The sequence below is a fragment of the Polistes fuscatus genome, unplaced genomic scaffold (assembly GCF_010416935.1).
Source record: "Polistes fuscatus isolate 324 unplaced genomic scaffold, CU_Pfus_HIC Scaffold1, whole genome shotgun sequence".
In the NCBI taxonomy this organism is placed as follows: Eukaryota; Metazoa; Arthropoda; class Insecta; order Hymenoptera; family Vespidae; genus Polistes; species Polistes fuscatus.
In genome coordinates this window covers 16,049,788-16,072,360 of record NW_025112997.1, presented here as the reverse complement: position 1 = coordinate 16,072,360, position 22,573 = coordinate 16,049,788, and the positions used below count along the sequence as shown (strand labels likewise).

The 22,573-nt window shown below is 32.2% G+C and overlaps 1 protein-coding gene across 2 annotated transcripts in view; it reads left to right on the top strand.

Moving 5' to 3' along the window:
- The window catches only part of LOC122513391 (E3 ubiquitin-protein ligase TRIM9), a 96,905-nt gene extending 80,491 nt beyond the window's left edge, over positions 1 to 16,414 (top strand). Inside the window, exons 5-9 of one of the 2 annotated variants that reach the window (XM_043629721.1) lie at positions 369 to 401; positions 7,581 to 7,753; positions 13,281 to 13,419; positions 14,433 to 14,663; positions 15,211 to 16,414. In XM_043629721.1, coding sequence (XP_043485656.1) covers positions 369 to 401; positions 7,581 to 7,753; positions 13,281 to 13,419; positions 14,433 to 14,663; positions 15,211 to 15,539 — 905 coding nt within the window. In that variant the 3' untranslated portion in view covers positions 15,540 to 16,414. The remainder of the gene's footprint in view (positions 1 to 368; positions 402 to 7,580; positions 7,754 to 13,280; positions 13,420 to 14,432; positions 14,664 to 15,210) is intronic. The other variant, XM_043629729.1, reaches the window with a different exon arrangement.
- Positions 16,415 to 22,573: the final 6,159 nt, after the last annotated feature.

Sequence of the window (22,573 nt, the reverse complement as noted above, 5' to 3'; positions counted from 1 at the left end):
GATGATTTGACGTCTCATTAAAATTAACGTTCGTTCCGATAACAATGAACTCTCGTTGGCTCCTCAAAATCTCTATAAATTGTCTCGAGTCTTTGACGTTATTTGTTAGACATGTACACGTGCCTGACGACGCAAAGTCGAACAGTAAGAACTTTCCAACTTGAATCACTTTGCGATCGTAATTCCGTGTCTTCGTTGAACCGTGAATTTACTATAAAGCTGATCTTAGCTGATTTCTTCTTTCGAATTATACAAATTTCAACTATTTATTTATCCGAGTCGAAATTTATAGACACGTAAATACGTTTTATATGTATTTTTCATGATATACTTTATTAATCAAATTTTTTGTGTAATGTTGGACGCAGCTTCCGAAGGAGAAGAACGATATCCTACGGCAGGTAAAGATATTATCGTAAATTAATTATGAGTCTAATTTGTTATTCTATGTGAAGCTATAAAATAATTACTTATACAAATTAAATGCAAAGGTTTATTTGGAGAAAACAAAAAAAAAGAAAGAAACGGAATACACAAGAAAAAAGAAATTGTTTGATATCAATTCGTTAAGAATAATAAATACAGTTTTACTCTAGAAAAGATGTAATCGTCATTTAAAAAATTAACTTATCATGGTATCGTATTAACATTCAAATACACGTGTGATTTCAGAATGATTAAATTAAATGAATCAATATGTTCGTAAATTTATATTAAAAATAAACATTATTTCTACTTTTATAATAATTATTTAATAACTCTGATATGATATTATCTTTATATTAAAAATATTTAAAAAGAAAACAAAGTTAAATATTAAAGAACTAACTAACTGAGACTATTTGATTGAATTTTATCGCAGACTTTTTTATTTTATTAAATAAAAATGATTTAAAAAAAAAAATAAAACTTCTTTAGAAGCCAGCCTAGTACTTATATAATAATCTTCTAGGAAAATGTGTGTATTGGTGACATCGTCTCGACGTTCGATACTTTCTTCGGTCGATTTCGTCGAAGGAGAGACTCCTTTAATAATTTGGCGTCGCCTCGGGGATGCGATAGGCCCCAACCAAAGCGAATGAACCTTTCTCTAAAACGTTTGAAAAGCGGATTAATTAGGCACCGGGGCTTCGACGGCAGCGACAACAACGACAATGACAACGACAATGACAACGACGACGGTAGCTACAGGCTTAACGATCTTGGGGCCTTAAATCGTTACAAAGACACCCTCCTTTAAAGATGTCCTCTTACTCTTTTCAATAATCTATCTTCTATTCTCGTCTCCTACTACAAGTCTTATATCGAAGAAGGTCTCGTTTGGTGCTTCATCGACGTCGATCGGCTCTAATTAACGAAGCACCACGCGCGTGGGTCTGACTCTGCCTAATTATAATCGAGACTTTCTCGGCTGATTATTTTTTTGCTTCTTCTCCTTCTCTCTTTTTTTCTTTTTCTTTTTCTTACTTTTGTATCAGATCATTAGGTGTCGTTCCTAAGGCGTAATTAAGATAATTAGATTAATAGATAATTGTTACCGATTGAGTATAACGAAGTATGAATATATTTTTTTAGCACGTACCTTCGTTAATTTTAGATAAAGATAATATTTTTGAGAGGGGTGAGGGAGGGAACCGTTCGATCGAATTCTTTATTAAACCAACGCTTTGTAATTTTCAATATTTGTTCGATTATCTTCAAAATTAATTTTTACAATTCCACGTTTCTCGTTCCACTCGTTTCCCTTTTCTCATATTTAAATGGGGAAACATATAAATTCGAGGTTTTTAGATATGTTTTTATAATTAAGAGGATTTCATTTTTAGTAAAATGCGCGCCGAGTATGCATTTTATTTCGTTGGGAAAGCGGATAATAACCGATTTCGCTGAATACGTATTGCACTAGAAACATAACACAATCGGATCGAAAAATGAAGTGCAAATGGGGATTCGATTAAAAACGATTTAAAATCCTTTCAAATTTGTATCGTTGTGTACTTTATTTTTACATATATTTTACAAATATTATATTTTTTGTTTATATTATTTTTAAATAGATTAAAGAGAAACGATTTTATTAAGTTTTTATTTTCTATTTTCCAATCTGTATTCTACTACTTTTTACGTTTTATTTATCTTCTACATCAAAGTGTTCTCGACGAAGTCCTCCATCTACTCGAAATCGTTAAGTGTTATTCAAAAGTTTATCCATCGAAAGTAGTTTATTCATTAAGGAAAGTCGAAACGAATTCTCCGTTAGATTCCCAATTCCGCGTTAGACTTCGAGAGAGTTTTGTTTACGTTGTCTGTGCTAATTTTCAAATTCATTTTATGCAATTAAAAAAAGAAACAGACTAACCGAGAAACGAAGTTCATTCTCGATCGTAAACCTACTCGAAGTTTATCCATTTAACCGAGAAAATAATTCCCCCTCTCTCCCTCTCTCTCTTTCTTGTCGGAGAAGTATCGATTAGACGAATGAACAAAAAAAAAAGGAAAGAGAGGGGAGCAAACGAGGGATGGAATACGTGGTGCGTATGGTACGTGGTTATCGCCCGATCTCGAATACGAGTGCAAATTTATCGAAATTGTGAACGACGTGACTCTAACGGATGTATACGCAATATTAAAAATTAAATTATCGTGAAACGAAGAGTGAGAGAGAGAGAGAGAACACGAACAAGACCAGTTTCGCAACATTCATTTTACTAGTTTATAACGATGATTGTATGGTAACATTTATGGTTGCAAATACGAACCGATCCTATATATTATACGCATAATGAAAACAAACTATTTTATCTTATTACATCATTTGTTTGCTATCTAACTGCTAACTCCAAGGATACTTTGTAATTAGTTAATTTTACGAAATTAGTAGTTTTTACATTAATTAAAGGAAAGTGTTTTACATTGTTATCTTCATAATCATGAAATATAAAGTTATTTCAGATAGCAATAATTATTTAGATTTACTTCATACATTTTATAATATTATACTTATATTTTGATATTTTCTTTCCATTCCATTCACACTTGTAGATATTTATTTAATATCTTTATTAATCTGTAAAACAATAACGGCGTAGTTTGATTTCAAAAGATTAAAGAACAAGAAATAATAGAACAGAGAAAGGAGAAAGAAAAAATTGAATCGTACAATCTGACGATCGAGATTTCGTTTTTTCCCGTCGCTTTCGCGTGAATCCACTTTAATACTCGTTTGTAGGTGGAAAATAGGATTATCACGACTGGTCAGCAACAGTAACGATGAGAACAGAGTACCGTAGTTACGAGTAAAAGGGGTAGAAAGGAAAGAAAGAGGGGATTTGATAGGAGGGTGAAAGGAAAACGCATGTATTATTAAACGTCTGACTAACTACCACGTTGTAGAATTTTATTTCTTTTATTACATTTTTAGCTACCGATGGATTCGTTTAAAAAGATTCAAAAAAGAAACAAAAAAGTCAAAATACTTATTATTCAATCTGCGTAATAAATCTTTCGACTATTCGTTTATAATCTTTACCAAACAAAAAATGAAATCTTAATATGTCTAAATTTTATGTATCTTATTTTATTCATTTATGTCTTATTACTTTTATTTGTAAGAGTCTCGTCATAATATTAGTTTAATAATATTTTGCTTTTTATTTTAGTTATATCGGAAAAATCTGTGCTTTTTTGAATTAAAATAAAATAATACATTTTCAATATAACGAATCTCAATGAAAAACATCGTTTTTTAGCAACCTAAATCGCATTCTTCCTGTTTTTATAATCAAATCTTAAAATGTATAGAATTTTTTCTTTATTTTCATTCATTTTCAAAACGCAATGATTTTTTTTGTATTCAAATACACAAATATCAAAACTTTTTTAGTAATTACCCTATGATATATATTACCTTTCAAACGCACGAAAGTATTATCAGATCCGATTAATATTATTAGAGTAATGGGTTCCTAAAATGTCATTTATCGAAAAACCATGAATAAATATCCCCCCCCCTGACCTAATATTATATTTAATATTATATTATACATTTCATAATACTATATATAATTTCTCTTAATTAATCACAAAAAACATAAGATTAGGTTAGAGAAAGATCTTAAAAATAGAAAAATGCATAACCCTTATGTAAGATACATTTATCGAAAATAGGAGAGAAAAATTTCAAACGCTACCGTAGTTCTTGCCCGTATTTTTTCTTTTTTGTCAATTCTTGTCTTTTTGTGTTCTTTTATTCTCTTTTTTCCTCTTTCCTCTTTCCTTTTTCCTCTTTTACCTTTTTCATTCTCTTAAATTTTCTCTCTCTCTCTCTTTTTTTCTTTATCTTTTACTTTCTTCTTTTTCTTGTTTTTTTTTAAGAAGAAACATTGACCTTCTCTCGCTAGGTATCGGTTATCGATATAGTATCACTAGTAGGGTTCGCGATAAATTACGTTGATACGGGCGTAAAACTTTTGCCGTTTCGATTCCTCGACATTTCGACTTACTTGCTTTGGTATACTAGCATAGTAAATATTCTTACCTTAAAAGGAAAAGAAATATCTATGGGATTGTTGTAGAATCGTTTCATTAAACCTATACTTTGTTCTCAATGTTTTTCGTTTTCATTTCTCTAACGTTTCTTTGAACCTTAACTATGCGCATGATACGATACCGTCACCCATTAATGGATTGTTCTCCTGTTGCGTGAATAAACTATATTTTAAATAAAAGCAATAAATAAAAAATGATTATAAAATATTTTCGAAAAGGATTTCCTCTGAACGTTCTTCAATTCTCATTTTATGAGAAAATATTTACGGGAAAATTGTGATAATTGTAGATATTATTTCTACGAAAATTGTTAATTTACTAACGTTGTAATACATTATAATGATTATTGAGAATTCTTAATGCCTTTCATATTGGATACTATTCGAAGTGGCAGCATTATCGATAGGTTGACGAGTCGATTGTGAAAATCAGCTTTCCATTCATATTCCTGGCCCTTCTTCTCCCTTGATTTCTCTTCTCTGTATTTTCGGTGGTTTCTGTGGCCGATTGTACACGATCGATTATCTCTGATTACCCCTTCCTCTTTCCAACACACCCTTTCGTTTCGACCTTCCCCCCAAAACGAGTTCGTCCGTCGTAAAATCCGTACTACCGACAAAATCCGGGCTCAGTAGTAATACGGACGATATAGTCGGACAGCCGCAGCAGTGAAAAAAAATTTACAATCCGAGTTTGGCGCTCAATCGAAAATCGACATCGGCTTACGAGCTTTTACGCTACGTGATAAGCCACCTCCACTAACACACGTTATTTCTATATTTTTTCTACATTTTCCTAGATTATTTCCATTGCCGGTCATTTTTAAGAAATTCATCGATTACTTTTAAAACAACAAAGATATTTTTTCGCTTTATATCTTGTACGTGTTCATGCATTCGGATATGTTTTTATAATGGTGCATAATTAATACATGTAAATTATGTACTCCTATAATTTATATTTTTTTCCTAGAATCATGTTAACGAATATGCAAATTACAGATTTTTATTGATATCATTAGCGTAATTATGATTATTTAATAATAATCAAATATTTTTCATTGTCAAGTTCACTGGTACTATGCACATAATAAATCAACTAATTCCGCGGAATCGTTTTTATTAGTTTATTTATTAATTTACGATCATCAAATATTATCATTTTTTCTTTTAATAATTAAATTCAATTTATTATTATAGATTCTTCATTGAATATTTATTAGTTGAACAAAAGTAAAGCTATTAACATATATATTTATATATATAAAATTTATATTATAACACATTATATAGAAATGTTGATTTACCCTGCTCCTTCGTAAAGTGAAACACATTAGTTTGTGATGCGTGCTACACGCTAAAAGCAACTTGTGTACGTGTGTGTACATACGTAATCCACAACCGTTCCATTTGTCTAGTTTCATAACACAACGTAACAACGAGACCTTTACACCTGAAGTGGAACATAATAGTTATTCTCAAGGATAGATTAACGTTGTGGATTAATTCAGTTTAGTAAAATTATTTTTTACTGTTAACTGTAATCTCTAATCAAAATTATCAAAAATTTTCCTTTTTAAATGTGAATATTGAATATGTATGTATTAAAATTCAAATATTACTTAACTAAAAAATTAAAAACTTACATAATTTTTTTTGTTTAAGATAAATTGCTAATTATCATTAATAACAATATTCATAAAGTTAAGGAAACAAAATAGTTTTGTATTCATCTGTTACAAAAATAATATTTAAAAATACGAATTATTAAAGAAATGAAACAGTAAATGTGTTGAACAACAGTTTGGTCAACCAAATCGGCCAAATCAAAATCAATGAAAAGTCAATTTTTAGTCTATCAATCAATAAACGTTGGCAATATGAAGCTTATTAATCGGCGGCCGTAAAGAATGTATAGAAAATTTGTAATTTCTATATTAATGTTCATTTTCCCTCAAATGTCGTCATATTTTATTCGGAACGAATCGAAAAACTTGAAAAATAATTTCGTCTATTAAACTTCAAAACATTGTTAATATTAAAAATTTATGGCGTCATTACGAATATAACTAATGTAAGGAGAATGGTTAAGAACGAATGGAAATATAAATGAGATAAATGAAAAATTAAAAAGATAAGAAGAGAGAAAGAGGAAAAAGAGTGAGAGAGAGAGAGAAAGAGATGATTGATCAAGAATAAAATTCATATCGCAAGAGTAAATGTATTTAAAGCATTGAGTTAACTTTGAGAATCGCTTTAATCCGACGAACGTTCGCACGAACGTACTCGACGTCGTTTTCACGATGCAGAACGAATCCATTTTCTCTGTGGCAACGATTGTCGTTGACCACTGACCCGTTTCTACCTTTTATTTCGTCTCTCTCTTTTACTCTCTCACATATACAAGACCGGTATTCTACCTCCTTCTCTCTCTTCTTCCATTTGCTTCTCGATCGAATCGATACAACCCACAAATTCGAAATGGTCGAGCAAAAGCGAACACGAAGTCGGTTAGTGGCCAAACATTTTCTCTCTCTTTCTCTCTCTCTTTCATTGAAGTTACCCAAACGGTATTGAAACAACTTTACGAGAAACCACGACACAGCATATGTCGAGAAAATAAATCATTTCTCGACTTATTAATGACTGTTAGTCTCTATCTGTAAAAATATTCAGCAATGTTTTTTCTCTCGTACTTCACAACAACTTAAATAACTATTTTTATCAGAAATTAATTAACAGAATTGAAAATCTAGCCACTGGTGTTCAACAATCCGTTTGATTTTATTCTCACATATATTTCATCTATATAGTGGAAAAATACAAGAGAGATTTAAACGTATTGACTGGATAAAAACAAAAGAAATAAAGGAGATAGAGAGAGTTGAAAATAAAGAAAAATTAAAACGTTAGCATTGGCCTGTATTGGTAAATATTTTTAGTCGAGATTATTTTTATGAAATTTATTGTTAAACGAATTACCATATATTATCAGTATCAAGAGTATTAATGATCGAAAATGTTCATTTCTAGCACCTGGAGCACCATTACTGATTCCGGAAGAATGCAGTGCCGAAAATAACAGCGTTACTGTCGCCTGGCAGCCACCTCCTGGACATGGGGTCATGGGTTGTGCTGGTCAAAGAGGTCCAGCTATCGAAGGTTACCTTCTCGAACTTGACGATGGTTGTGGAGGAGAATTTAGAGTGAGTATACCACTATTACCGCTACTACCATTGCCATCATCTACTCTCTGATCCCCATGAGACGTCTTACCGTCTTCCTATCGTTTTCAAACTTCTTTAACTCTGTGTCTATTTCTCTCTCTCTCTCTGTCTCTCTCTCACTCACTTCGATCTCAAAGTTCTCCAGACGAGACTTGAAGTAGCTACGTGACCAAAACTCATCGATCACGCGCCATCGAAAAAAAGCAAAAGTAAAGGGAAGAAAAGTATCGTATTGAGATATATCTCTATATCGAACAGCTCGGTTAGAATTTTGTAGGAAGAAAAGAAAAATAGCTACTTTTAAATAAAAAACTATTGGAAGAAAGAGTTCAAGTTTTTATTGGTTTCAATTAAATATATTTATGAGTATGTCTAGTTGTATTGAGTATTGATTGAAAATAAGTGATATTAATCTTCTATAAGACCATGAATTAAGTAAGTTCAAAAGTTCGTGACCGATTTTTTTACATATCGCTCGTAGAATTATATATTGCATACTATCAATTAGGGCCTAATATAAATTGCGCGATATTAAATAAGGGTTAATATTCGGTTGTTATGTTTGTACAAATGATGTGCATTTTAATTAAATTTTCATTGTAATAAAGAAATTTTAAGATAAAATAAGCACAAAGTGTAGTTACGGCATGTCATGCATTATAAATTTTAGAAGAATTCTAAGTTGAAAAATTCTGAATGCTTATCAGGACAGCGTTCCAGTTTCAAACTGTCAAAATATGTTTTGTGAAGTTTAGATAAGGCGATTTCCATTTCAAGTGAGATCTTCACTGAGTTGAAAAGTAGGGAACCTTAATAAAAAAAAAAAAAATACTTGTTTTTATTAATTAATAAAATAAAAGTAAATTTTATCAAGAGAAAGAAATTTTGTCTATAATATATTGCGCTCAAAGCTTTTCAACCCATCCGTGTAATTGCGCAAGTAAAAATTATAGTATTAATTTTACAATGGACAAAAATTACGCTTATAAAGGATTAATTGTAAACAATCGAATGCTTATTATGTAATTAAATTCATAATTAATTATAATTAATCACACACACACACACACACACACACATTCTTTGTTACGAGTTAATCATAAATTACATTAGATTGAAGCAATTGTCATAATTATCGATAGAGATATGGTTTATTGTTCAATAGTTATAATATATCTCTATAATAACAGATAGATTGTTTATAAATTTTCTAGTGTAACATTTGGGGAATTCGGCGATAATAATAGGCGTCTCTCGTACGATCGATCGGTCACGATCGCGCTTCTATATTTCAATTCAAGTTCAATATTAACTCGTGTATAATTGGAAGATAATTGAACAGCAGTTGGTGGCGAAGGCGAGAGAGGACACGGGCTGAATCGTTGTTTGTTTCGCTCGTATTTCGAATTTAACAGCGAAATTCATCGGAGGGCGTGCTCGTTTCGACGTAATAATTAACGTGTTCGACGTTAATTACAATATACCTCGTTATTTGCCTAACAAGATTTCTACCAACTTTGGCGTACCGGGGAAAAGTTACGAATTAAATTCTTAACTTTTCACGCGTGAATTATCAAAGAGGACGTTGGCGAGAGTACAGACGCGGAAAACTTTTACCTTTACCTGGACTAATTACAAAAAAACAAAACCAAAAAGTAGAAAACACAAGAGGAAGAAAGAAAGAAAAGAAAATGATATAGATAAATCTAGTATTAGAAAAAAGAGACAAGATATCAAAATAAAGAGAAAGATAGAGTGAAAAATGTGACGAAGAAAAATGTAGATTTAGAATTTATCGATTTCATTCGTCTACTATTATTAAATACCAATACTGATAACAGAAGAAATAAAGCGAATAAGAGATTAAGAAGAGGGGAAAAAAGAAATGAAAACATCATGGTGAAAGAAAAGAAAAATTGGACAAATGTAAGTAAGCTTAAAATTTATCGATTGCTTTCGATTAATGTCATTAAATAATAAATCTAATACAAGCGGAGCAGAAGAAGTCAAGAAAAAGAAGAAGAAGATATAGTTCAAGATAAAGATGAAGAATAAGAAGAATAAGGAAAGAAGGAAATAAATGTGGAAGGCTTTCCTACGAACTAACTTTTATTTACTACCCACTTAATGGCTTTTAATACTTCCTGATCTCACCGAGACTCTCTCGCGCATTAACCCGAAGTCGAGTCTTCCGGCCAATACGAGAAGTACGTGCCTGAACTATGTCGAGCACGACATCACTATCGATTTCAAGTACCTACCTCTTTTCATCCTTTTCTTTCTCCTCTTATTCTCTTTTCTCCTTCCGCAATCGAGATTAATTATATCGCTCGTTTTATGTAATACATAAACTCACTTTAATATCAATCTCACTTTAAGGAATCAATAATCGTCTTCCGTTTCTCGTAACAGTCATATTCCGGAAGAAAAGATCTTATTTATATTACATTTATTCGATAAAATAAGCATTATGAATATGCGATCGATATATCGATCATGAACAAATATTACCTTTTTTTTCGTTTTGTTTTTCTCTCATATTCTTTATCCTCATTTATCTTGTGCTTTTTTATTTTTCGTTGTTGTCATTCTTTTAAGTAGAAAGCTCTTAAGTAACCTGTTGCAAGATTCAGATGCTAATCGAAAAAATTATCACGAAGGAAATTCTAGAAATTATTTAACGTCTTCCGTTTGGCAGGCTTGAGTAATATTAAAGTCGAGACAAGAATTCGATAGTGCGATACTTCTTGCGCCAGAAGCCGGAATGAATATCGATGAAATGCCATCGACTACGAATTTTGCCCTTTACTCTTCCGTCCTTAGCCAATCTCTTAGTTTATATTCCAAGGAATTTGAGGAAAAAATACTTTTTAAATGGATTATTATATAATAAAATTATCCAGATTATATTATTAATAAATATGGATAATTATATAAAAATCTTCTTGTATTTATTATTTAAATTATAAATTATATTATATATCTCTCTCTAAATTATAACATAAAGTAATTCCCGGACTAATACGCGAACTCGCATTTACACAATTCTTTACTTTATCGTTAAACGTAAACATTTTGACTTAATTAAATTCAATTATTAAATATCAAATGTCTGTTTTCAAATTGAAAGTAAGTGGAGTAATTGAACGTTTCATACTTAAATATCTAATACAAGTCGTACATGTAAAAATGTGTATGTGTAAGAGTATAAAATATCTGTATGCGAGATCACTCGAGCGACAGTTGATCGAGAATATGGAAGGTTCTAGCGTTAGTTGGTTGTGTGGGTATGTGCATGATGAAGATATATATCATACATGGATCGATAGCTATTGTGAAATGCAAAGTTGTATCCCGACTTACACGATTTTTGTCAGTCTCATCTATCGTGTAACTTCAAACTCGAAACAAACCACCTAAATATTTTATTCGTTTCTTACGATATAAAAAATATTTTTTACATATAATATTAACCCTTTGACATGCAATGACGTCTGGGAGACGTCATTCATTTTATGTGTCATTGTAAACTTTGACGTTCCCGAGACGTCAAGAATTATCTTCGGCGGTCGCCGTACAGTATATTATTAGAATATTGAATTATTTCACTCGTTTAATTATTATCCATTAACATTATATATCAACCTAATTAAATGTTATATTGCAACGCAAATGTCGAAATAAAATATTCTGTTTTTAAGCTTGCATATAATTGTTAAGTTGGGCCAAATTAAATAATATTTTTCGGACGCATATAATTCCGTTTTATCTGTATAATACGTTAAAGGGTTAATGCTTTAAAATGAGAAATAATCTTATTTTTAATGTAAAAAAATTTTAAACATATAATTACATGTATGAAGATTTGATGAGCGGTTGTAAATAGAAAAAGAAAAGAATGAAAAACTTTGTCCGGTCTTATCTCATCAAGCTCCAATCAAATTACAAAAAATATATATATATTCATAACATGCAAAAGATAAAGAAAAAAATATTAAAGAAAAGATAAAAGAGGCATCGATTGAAGGATAATAAGATTTAGGAGAAGGCCTTTTTCTTGAACGGTAACGTCTTCTTGTTCGAATGAATCAAAAGAACTTGTCAGAAAGCTCGTTTGTTCGTTGACACGGAAAAATAAATAGGTGTTCTTTTTCGTTCCACAAATCAGATAAGAAAGAGAGAAAGAGAGAGATCCTTTTTACGGAACAGAACTTTCCTTTTACGATGCTTCCCGCGAATCCTAACGAAAAAGCAACAACGATCCGAAACTCAATTTCGTCGGCTTATCCGCCGATTCCACGACCTTCTTCCATCTTTCTCTTTCACATACTCGCTCACTCATTCACTCATACATATATACATGCATTCATGTATATATATATATATATACACATAGAGTAGAAAATTCAAAGTGTCGCGTAAAATTCTGTTGAAAATCTTCGTTCGAGACGTTGGAATTCATTCTTAGCTCGACGACGAATATCTTCGAGATAAAGAAGAGAACGGTTGGAGAAGAAACGGGAATAAAAAAGGAGATGGGGTAAGAAGACTGGTCGTCGATGAAGAAAAAGAAAAAGAAGAAGAAATAGGAGAAGTAGAAGTAGAAGTAGAAATAGAAGTAGAAGAAGAAGAAGAAGAAGAAGAAGGAAGTGGAAAGCGAGAAACCGTGAGAAAGGAGAGAGATCGTGACGGGAAACGAGCTTGATTTAAATATTAAAAGCGAGACGATCGCGATGCCGTAGACGCGAAGAAGTCTCGAAGGAAAAGGTATAAGAACGAAGAAAAGGGGTGGAAATGAGAGGGGAGGGACGGGTGAGAAAAGAGAATTGAGAAGGTGAAGCTAGGAGAATGATTTATACGCGCGATATTGCTTTGCTACGCTAACGAGCACCACGATATAATGGCCCAAGCGACGCGTTATTAATCAGAGCGCAAAAATGTAAGCTTTCTATCGTTTACAAACCATTCCAAGATCCGACCTAATACGATACTGGAGGCGCTAATTATCTCACTCAGTTATATCATCGAATGGTATAGCTCGCTAATCACGAATAGGTGATTAGTGATCGATTTCTATTCTTCTCCCAGCTCGAAATTTCTTTTGTGAAATCTTGATCAAGTAAAAGAACCATTTTGTTACTTTCTTTTATCACGTATACGTAATGTTCGTAAAAGTATATTCAGGTTTTCGATAAGTACATTTAAAGTACTCCTTATATATCTAGACATGTTTATTATTCATTACAATAAAAGAAAAAACGTAGGGGTAAGTATTTTTGTTGAAAATTTCAATTATGCATTTAACGAGTGGATAGGACTAATTGTAAAATCAAAATATTCTTTTATGCACATTTGTTATTTATATTAAGATAATGAAACTTTACTCGAAAGGAACGTTTCCGGTAATCCTTTTATCCCGATTCTCGCTTCCTTTTTTGGTGGAAATATGATAGTAGAGATTTCCGTTTCTTGTTAATGCTAACCGCATGAATTTCGAAATGTGCAGGAGGTGTATTGCGGACGAGAGACCATCTGTACCGTCGACGGGCTACACTTCAACTCGCTGTACAACGCCAGGGTTAGGGCATTCAACAGTGCCGGAGAGGGCGAATACTCTGAGCTGATCGGCCTTCAGACCGCGGAGGGTGAGCTCGTATAACCAACTTGTTCTTTCTTTCTCTTTCTCGTTCTATTCGACCACTTCCCACTACTTCCACTATCCACCACCTCCCTTCTAGAATTTTTTCATCTTTTTTACCTTCCTCCGTGGCAAGGATTCGAGTGGAAAATCGACGTTGGTATCGAGTGGAAGATGAACGATTGAAACTGGCAGCTCGGACTGACGTATTTTCAACGAGTAGATCAAATGATCGGAGAGAGGCCACGCATTGCCAATGACAGATCCGATATTAATCTGTCGTTTTATGTCTACGCTTCTACGCGCGGAAACCAAGTCATGTGTTTGTTTTTCTCATTTTCCCTCTCTCTCTCTCTCTCTGTCTCTCTCTTTTTCATTGTATCTTGCATCTTTTTGAAGAAAATTTTTGTTTATTGTTTCGCGATGACAAAGCTCTTTCTAATAATACTCAGGATTACAGTTACAATCATTTTTCTTTAGATAAAATTGCTTTTAGTTCATATTATTTCAGATTTTTACAGTGTATAGAATATTTTTTGTTTAATTTTCGATTCGAAATTTCAATCGAATTTCTTATATTATGGATGTATAATATTGAGGGAAGAATAAAGAGAAAGAGTGTGAGAGAGAATGAGAGAAAGGGTATTTGTGTGATTGGAATAATACCACAAGAGCTACCCGTATGTAGTGCTCTTTATATTTAACAAACAGAAGTGTTAGCATAATGCTGCATGAAAATTACTAGCCCTCTTTAGAATAATAGATTTGAACGTGCTTAGAATATATCTGTATGCGGGTTTGTTGAAATCGAACATTTAAGTATACGAGCTGGTAGTAATAATGAATGTCTTTCAAATTTATCAACATCAAACAATTTATCGTTGAAATAAACTTAAACATTATTTTACATTTAATTAGAAATTTACTATTAAATTTTGTTCAAAAATATTATTTGGAGGAAAGAAATGTTAGAAAAAAATAATAGTAAAATCGAAGGATAATAAAAATTCATTGAAACAGTGGCGTGGTTCTCGTGGGCTACTGGTGCTACTGGGATACCGCAGGAAGTTTCGATTTCCGAGGACGCAATGAGTGCTTCCTGCGAAGGTTACGAACATCGTGTGGTTCTCTCTAGCGTTGGATTTTCTAGAGGCATACATTACTGGGAGCTGACCATCGATCGATATCACAGTGATACCGATCCCGCTTTTGGCATCGCTAGAGCTGACGTCGTACGTGATCAAATGCTCGGTAAGCTTATTTTTTCAAGATTATCCCTAAGTATAGTATTCTGTATTTAAATGAAATCGGATTAATTCTATAGATTGTTTTTTCTTTTTCAAAGAAAACTATGTTTTTGCAAAGACTCGTAATAATTTATTTGTCCGACATAGTTTATATAGAAGTTTGCTATTTTGCTACAGTATATTATTTACATAATCAATAAAAATTTATTATGTTATTTTTATTGAATTTCAAATATAATAATTTAAAATCGACTGAATCATATGAAACATTAACCACATTAAAAGTTCACAATGAATCAAATTTTGTAATAATCTTCATCTTGAAACCTTTACATCCTTTTCTATTGTTCAGAACGTATGATCCTTGAATCATTCAACTTGTCCATTGCAATCGCTATATTTCGAATCTTCACTCAGGTCAGATAGCAAACATTTAATCAAACTCACCGAGTATATATACATACATAAAACATGATCAACGATCGATACTACCTGATCAGCAACCGATTCGAAATCCCACACACAAGAGCATCGATTTGTGGTGTTCACAGGAAAAGACGACAAGGGTTGGAGCATGTACATAGACCGACAACGATCCTGGTTCATGCATGGTGGTGGTCACGCTCAGAGAACGGAGGGTGGTGTACAACAAGGCTCGACCGTAGGTGTTCTCTTGGACCTGGAGACTACACATACATTACGTTTCTTCGTGAACGATCAAGCCCAGGGCGGTGTGGCTTTCCGTGATCTCTATGGTGTCTTCTATCCAGCTGTCAGTCTCAATCGTGGGGTCACAGTCACTTTACATACTGCTTTGGACGTACCTCGACACTTGCTGGCATCTCACGACGATTACCTTGGCGACATGGTTCAGAGATAGGGGTACCTAAACGTCCTGAAGAAAAGCTTGTTCCAAGAAATGGCTTCGACCGTTTCTTACAGCACCTTCGAGCGTGGCTCCAAGGATTCGGAGGGTTCTGCACAGGTCCAAATGCTCGAGAGTATCATCGAAGAAAGCTTTTGCGAAGCTAACTGTGGCTGATAAACCGAAAGAATTCCTCAGAGGGTTCAACTTAACTCGCAATGTCATTTCTCTCAAAGTAGAGAAATCGATTCTACGAAAACTTTTTCGGACCTTCGATGTGTTCTTACTAGATCGATGTTCTCTCATCTTTTTTCCTCCTTTTTCTTCTATCTTTTCTTCCTTCATTTTTTATACCGAGTACGTGCGCTAGATTTTCTTTCGATGAATCGAATATGGTAAGAGGGAGAAAGAAAAGAAAAATAAAGCGCGGAACTTTTATCTTCTGGACCTGGGAGCACAAGCGAAATAACGATACTTTTTTTTTGGGGAGGTTTTTTTTTCTTCGAGATTCTCGAATGTACGAGTTGATTCGTTGTTTCGAATTTATTAATCGCGAAACGTTCGACGATTTTTTACATCCGGGTCCTAACCTTATCCATATCGAGGCGATTTATAAATGTAATGGTATGTGTAGACGTTTAAGCTCCATAAAAATATATGATAGAACGTACTTCGAAAGAAAAGAGAAAGAGAAATAGCAAAAGCTTTCTCAACTTACGAATAAAGACGCAAGTTATACGTTTTCTAGTCTCCCTATAGGATTCACATCGTCCCTGCCTCGTCGTTACATTCTTGTTGGCATTTTCAAAGAAACGATATATCGTTAAAAATTAATGAAAGGTCTACCATGATTCGCTGAGCCATGGAATTATCTTATAAAGAAACAAAAACAAGAAAAAAAGGTTTCGACTCGACTTCAACCTTTTATCACTTTAAAGCTACCCTCTCGATTTCTAATAAAAACCAGGAACGAAGAGAATCACGTTTAGAGTATAAAACAATCGATCGTGCTTTTTTAACTCGTTGTTAATAATACGTTGAGTATCGTAAATGATAATTGTCTAATTGATTTTCAGACATTTTCAAAAAATGTAATAATAACAAGAATAAAATGCATTTAATATGAAAAAAGAAAAGAGAATGCATTTTTCCGTGTTTTTATTTTCGAAAACAAATTATAAAATAAATAATTAGAAACACACACATACATATCTATATATTTATATAAAATCAATACGGCATTCAACGTATTAACATTATTTATTAAATGTTTTTGATATAAAAAAAAACGTTTAAAATCAGTAATTAAAAAAAGAAAAAATATTCTACGAATCGAAGTATAAAAAATTTGATAAAAAAAGGAAATCATATGAAAAATCAAAAATAAACCCTACATTTATTGAGATATTCTTTAATCTCAATCTCATGTTATCCTCTTCCCGTATATCCTTTTTTTATCAATTTTGTATATCAATGTCTAGGGACATAGATGTAAGATTCGTATCGATCATGGAATTCGAACGTCGAGTGATTTTTCAAGAGAAGAATTCATCCATGTTCCATGCGTCTTCGATAAGGGAGCATTGTATATAAATGTATATAGAGAAGCATCGATTGTATCACCGATGAAAATAAAAATAAATAAATAAATAAATAAATAAAAAAATATAAAAAATAATAATAAAAATAATTGCCAATTGTAACGTTTACGACTGTATTCGACCAATAAAATGCAGAAAAACAGGAAATAAAGAGAATAAAAATAAAAATCAACTTGAGAAACACTGATGATAAAGGAAGAAAGAGAAAGAAAGAGACAAATAGATAGATAGATGAAAAGCATTTCAGAGTGAACACGAACGCTCGCTCGAATATATATGCATCATGTTTCCAACCTTATCTTACCTCTCAGATTCTTTTCTCTTTCTTTTTTCAACCCCTTTGCGAAGCCCTAAGTCGGTTCCAAACCCTTCCTAAAAGTTCTTGCCATCGGTTTCAGCGACGACGGCTGTTACAGTTGGTGGTCTGTACGAGTGAGAAGGATAAAGAAACAGAGAGAGAGAGAAGTTTCCTTTTCGATGATATCACAGCTGCTCGCAAAATCCTATGCCTCGAAATCTTCGTTCAAGAATGAAAGAAGGAGAAAGAGAGAGAGAAAGAGAGAAAGATAGAGATGATTTATGATGAACGGTCCGCTTTTACTGAGTGCAATTAGTCCAAACATACCTCACTTTCTTAACGATACTGAATCTTTCTTTATTTTCTTTCTCTATCTCTCTCTCTCTCTCTCTCTTTTTCTTTGTTTCTGCGAACTTCTCTTTTACAGAAATATCAAGTTTATTGACTAAAGAAATTCGTATTAAAAAAGAGCAAAAGTCAGAATTTACATTATTTTGCATGCTTTCACAAAACAAAGATCTCAGAAATATTATGAAAGTTGCATAATTTTTGATAAATATGGACATTCTCAATGTAATAAGATAAGACGTTTGAGGAATAAGAATAGAATATTAAAACGTAAGTATTACCATTAAAAATTAATTATTAGAGCATTGTTATCATATTCACCCTATTTATTGAGTTAATCAATAAGCAATATCAGAATTTTCAATGTTTTTTGTTTAAATATAAACAATGTTAGTATTTTTTCTTGAAAATTTCGACATTATTTTATAAATATAAAGTAATAAAAATTCTGATATTGACCAATGCAATAATTAACAATATAAAAAAGAATAATTTTCATTGATTCAATGCACTTATTCCGTAAAAAAATTATCGAAGAATGATTAAATCTTTTATAAGCATTTGTTAAATTGATATAGAATGTCGATATAAATGATCAGTATGTCTAAACATAGCAACGAACATTATATAGGTAGAAATATAAAAGAAAAGAAAGAAAAATGTTCAGAGTATATTCAAACGATACCAAAGTAAGTAAATAGCAAGTCAGGTAGAACATTGGTTAGTTCCGATTCAAAACTGGCCTCGTCTACATCACAAATCGTTTTCCGATTGAAAGCACCAATTTTACTCTTCGGTAAACGTCGCATTTTGCATTTTAAATCAATAAAAGTACTTACTCTTTCGATTGCAATATCGATATCGAAGTAGAAACGTGTTGAAATCTATAAATGGATGGTATTTTTAAGAAAAAAAAAACAAAAATCATTGCCAGAAGAACGAATACGTCGCTTGAAACAGGCAACATTAAAGAACTTCGGAAAGGGTAAGTATTCTTTTTGAGATGAATTATTTTATTTTTCAAACAAAACAATATTATTTGATCAAAACGTTAATTGATATCAACAACATATATGAGATAAATGATCTCGTTTACGGAAGATCGAAGATAATCGAACCTAACTGAAAGACGATTTGACGTAGGACAAGAGATTACACTGCAGCAGGGGTGGCACATCGCATTATATACATAAGCCATATGCATATACATATGCATGTATGTATATATATACGTACGTATATGTATATATAAGTACATACTTCGTGCCATCTACTCTGTACATATAGGTGAATGTGTAATGACGCGTGGACGTCAAGCGACAATGTTACGCGCGTGATTTACGTCGAGAACGTTCGCTTGACTTGCCACATACGAGACCAGGCATGTTTAACTTAAAAGTGTGTTGATTAAACTCGATAGCCCGTATTAAAGAAAATATCAAATAATATCGTATTTAACAAAATTCCAATCTTTTAAATTATGGAATTATTTTATAGGATCTTAATAAATAATTAAAATACGGAAGTTATCTAAAGGAAAGAAAAAAAAGTAAAGTATTATAGAAAAAGAAAAAACTTAAAAATTTGTTGTATGTCATCAAAAGAGATAATTAAGATATAGAAAATAAATTCTCGAGTAATGAATTTCATTCAACGATCATAGGCAACTCGACTCGATATCGATTGAAAAACGTTATGAATCGAGAACAGCTATTCCATAGGGATATTCGTAAGATGAAATACGCTCTCGACGATGCTCCAAGTAGAATTTATGATCGTCGATATTGCCGAGAGCTTAAAAGCACTGGATCGGTATAGGAACGTCGAGGATCCGTTGCGTTTCCGCTTCTTTGCCTCCGAAAGGAGTACCGAGAAAAAACGGCAAATAGAGATGGAAAGAGAGAATGAGAGAAAAAAAGGGAGGCGGGGGAGGGGGGCGTAGAACATCTGTTAAAACGTCATAAATCGTTTCGTGGCTTCTTTCGCGATTTTCACGTAGTAATAGTTCGAATTGCGATGAGTGGTAAGTTGAAAGGCGGACAAGAAAAAGATGAGGATGAATTGAATAAAGATGGACGATGCCGGACGAGAAATTCAATCCTCACCAATACCATAACGTCTTCCACCCATCGCGACTTCTTATTTACCCTTAGGGCATGAGATTAAGCGAATGGGCTTTTTCGGTACTCGCGAGTGCTTCTCGAAGCGTAAAGCAGCCTGCAGGAGGGTCGTCTGATCGTATCGTCGTACGTGCCACCCCAATTGACGAGTCCATTAAAAAGAAGGACGAAAAGAAGAGGAAATGAACGAAGAAAAAAAGAGATGCGAAGATACCGGAGAAAGCACACGTTCTATTCCTCTCTCTTTCTTTCTCCCTGTTAAGAAAATAAGACTACCGTTTGCTTTTAGGGCAGTACGCTTGAATTCATTGTGGCTAAGTAAGCTAGAATAACGTTGTTTAACGTTCACTTTGATCAAGTTAAGATGAAAGTAATTCAAACTAGAAATTATAAAATGTTATTTGTTTATTAATACTGTATTATAAATATAGAATTATTTTTTTTTCTAATTAAAATACGATTCGATTTTTTAAATCCATATTTTGGTCGGAGGTTGTTTAGTAATTAATATACTTAAGAAATTTTAATATTTTTTCATTACATGATTCGAGTTTTATATAATGCTCTACGAAGTATACGTATTGATTAAAATTAGATACATAAATGTCTACATATATTCCCTAACATACATCCAGCTCTACCTTTTCTTCTAGTAAGAGATTTTAAACATTTTAATTAACGTATAACTCGATTTTTTAATCCATATTTAGATAAAAAGTCGTTTTAAAAAAGTATAGATATTTTTTATTATGTGAATGAAGATTAACTTTCTATATATATTGATTAGAATTAAATAAAGATCTATATCTGCATATATATAATATCTTAAAGTCTTTACATTTTTATCCAGATGAGTTATTAAACATTTTATGAACAGAAAGTCCTTATTAGATGTTTTATAGGTCGTTCACTTTTAGTTCGCATGAAAGCTTTTATTAAAAGCATGCTCATATCATTTTGGTCGATGTGAAAGGAAGTATGTAACAAAAATGAGCGATTCCATCATCTGAGCAAGTTTATCGACGTTGATGACTTCGGTATTCTGTGACAATGTCGAGGCATTAAAAGTGGAACTATTACATGATAAAACCTGCTTTTTAACGAGCACAAGGAAACGATATTGATTTTCAAACATTAGAAAAAATATTAGAAAGAAACCAGTAGATTGAATGTAATTTATTTTTATATTAAAATCACAAAAAATTGACCTTAATTATTATTTATTTTTGTATTATTTATCCAATAATAATTATTTAATAAAATTTATCCTACAAATTATGTTAATAATTAAAACGAATTTAATAATAATTTTTAGCAACCGAGATTCTAGAAGAGATAATTAATGTCAAACTAACATAATCTTTGTTATTTCGAGAAAAAATTCTCGAACGGTTTGCAATTTTTGAAAGGTACGTGAAAACGTTTGCCTTTTCGATAAAAAAGAATTTTGGCTAAAATTGTAATTTCAATATTAAATCAAAGTTTCCTTAAATAATTTAAATCCTCGAATGCGGTGAAAGTTTCTCGAATGCATTGCCTCCCTCAGGCTAGAAGTACGGATTTCAAGTTCGTCCGGGAAATCCTTCGCGTTGGAGCTAGCGACTAATTTGTTGGTAAACAATGTTCATTACGCGCAACGCTTAAAGCCAGGCTTAAGCATAGTTCTACAGGAATTAGCAAAGATGGCCGACAGAGTGAGTGGATTGTATGCCGGCTTCCAATTTTACGACGACAGAGAATTAAAAGAAGTAATTTATGCTTTTTACTTTCAGCTTTCGTTTCGTAAGAAAAAAAAATAACGTTTCCTTTATTCTTCTATAATTAAACACATTCGACATAGAAAATTATAAATAATGTTCGAGAATTTTGTAGATCAATATGAAACATATTAATACGTACATATGTATGTGTATACACAGTCAACGCTACATCATTTATATAAGGATTAGTAAAAATTCTTTTATACTTATAACAGAGAAACGGTTTAAAGAGATTCACTTCACAGTTTTAATACTATACTTGTTATACTATTATCGCGAATACGAAGCTATAGAATTTGTTTATTTGAGTACATATTTTATAAATCCCGTCAACGTATAAACAAATAAACTTCTTGAATTTGAATTATATGTACAATTACGAATTTCAAATGATAAATTGAATAAAACGAATGGATAAAAATATTAAGATACTTTTTTCGTATAAAATTAATAGATTTTCGTGTCATCAAAAAATGGTAGTCGTTTTGTTCGTAATGGAAATAAAAAAAAGTATACTCTCGCGTTAATAATCTAATACATTATCCGAGCGAATAAAAAAGTTTTTAGTATCCTGTACAACAGGGGCTAGGATTCATAAAATTTCGAGTGGACTAGAACGAAGCATTTTCTCTTTTTCTTTTTTTTCTCTCTCTCTCTCTCTCCTTCTCTCTTTTACTCTCTTCGTCCAAAGTAGAACAGCATTAACTTTTGAAGCTCGTACAGTAGCCGTGGAGAATGCATGTCATGGTGTTAGATGTTCACTCCACCCTATTAGGGGCACTTCGTTAGTGTTATTAGTACTCGACAGTGTTCGTAGTCTTCCTTTTTCATGCTTGACTTTATCCTCTTCAACCATATCAATTCTAAGTTAGTTTCATCGGAAGTATGTTCGTGAAGCACTCTCAAAACATAAGTTTATTAA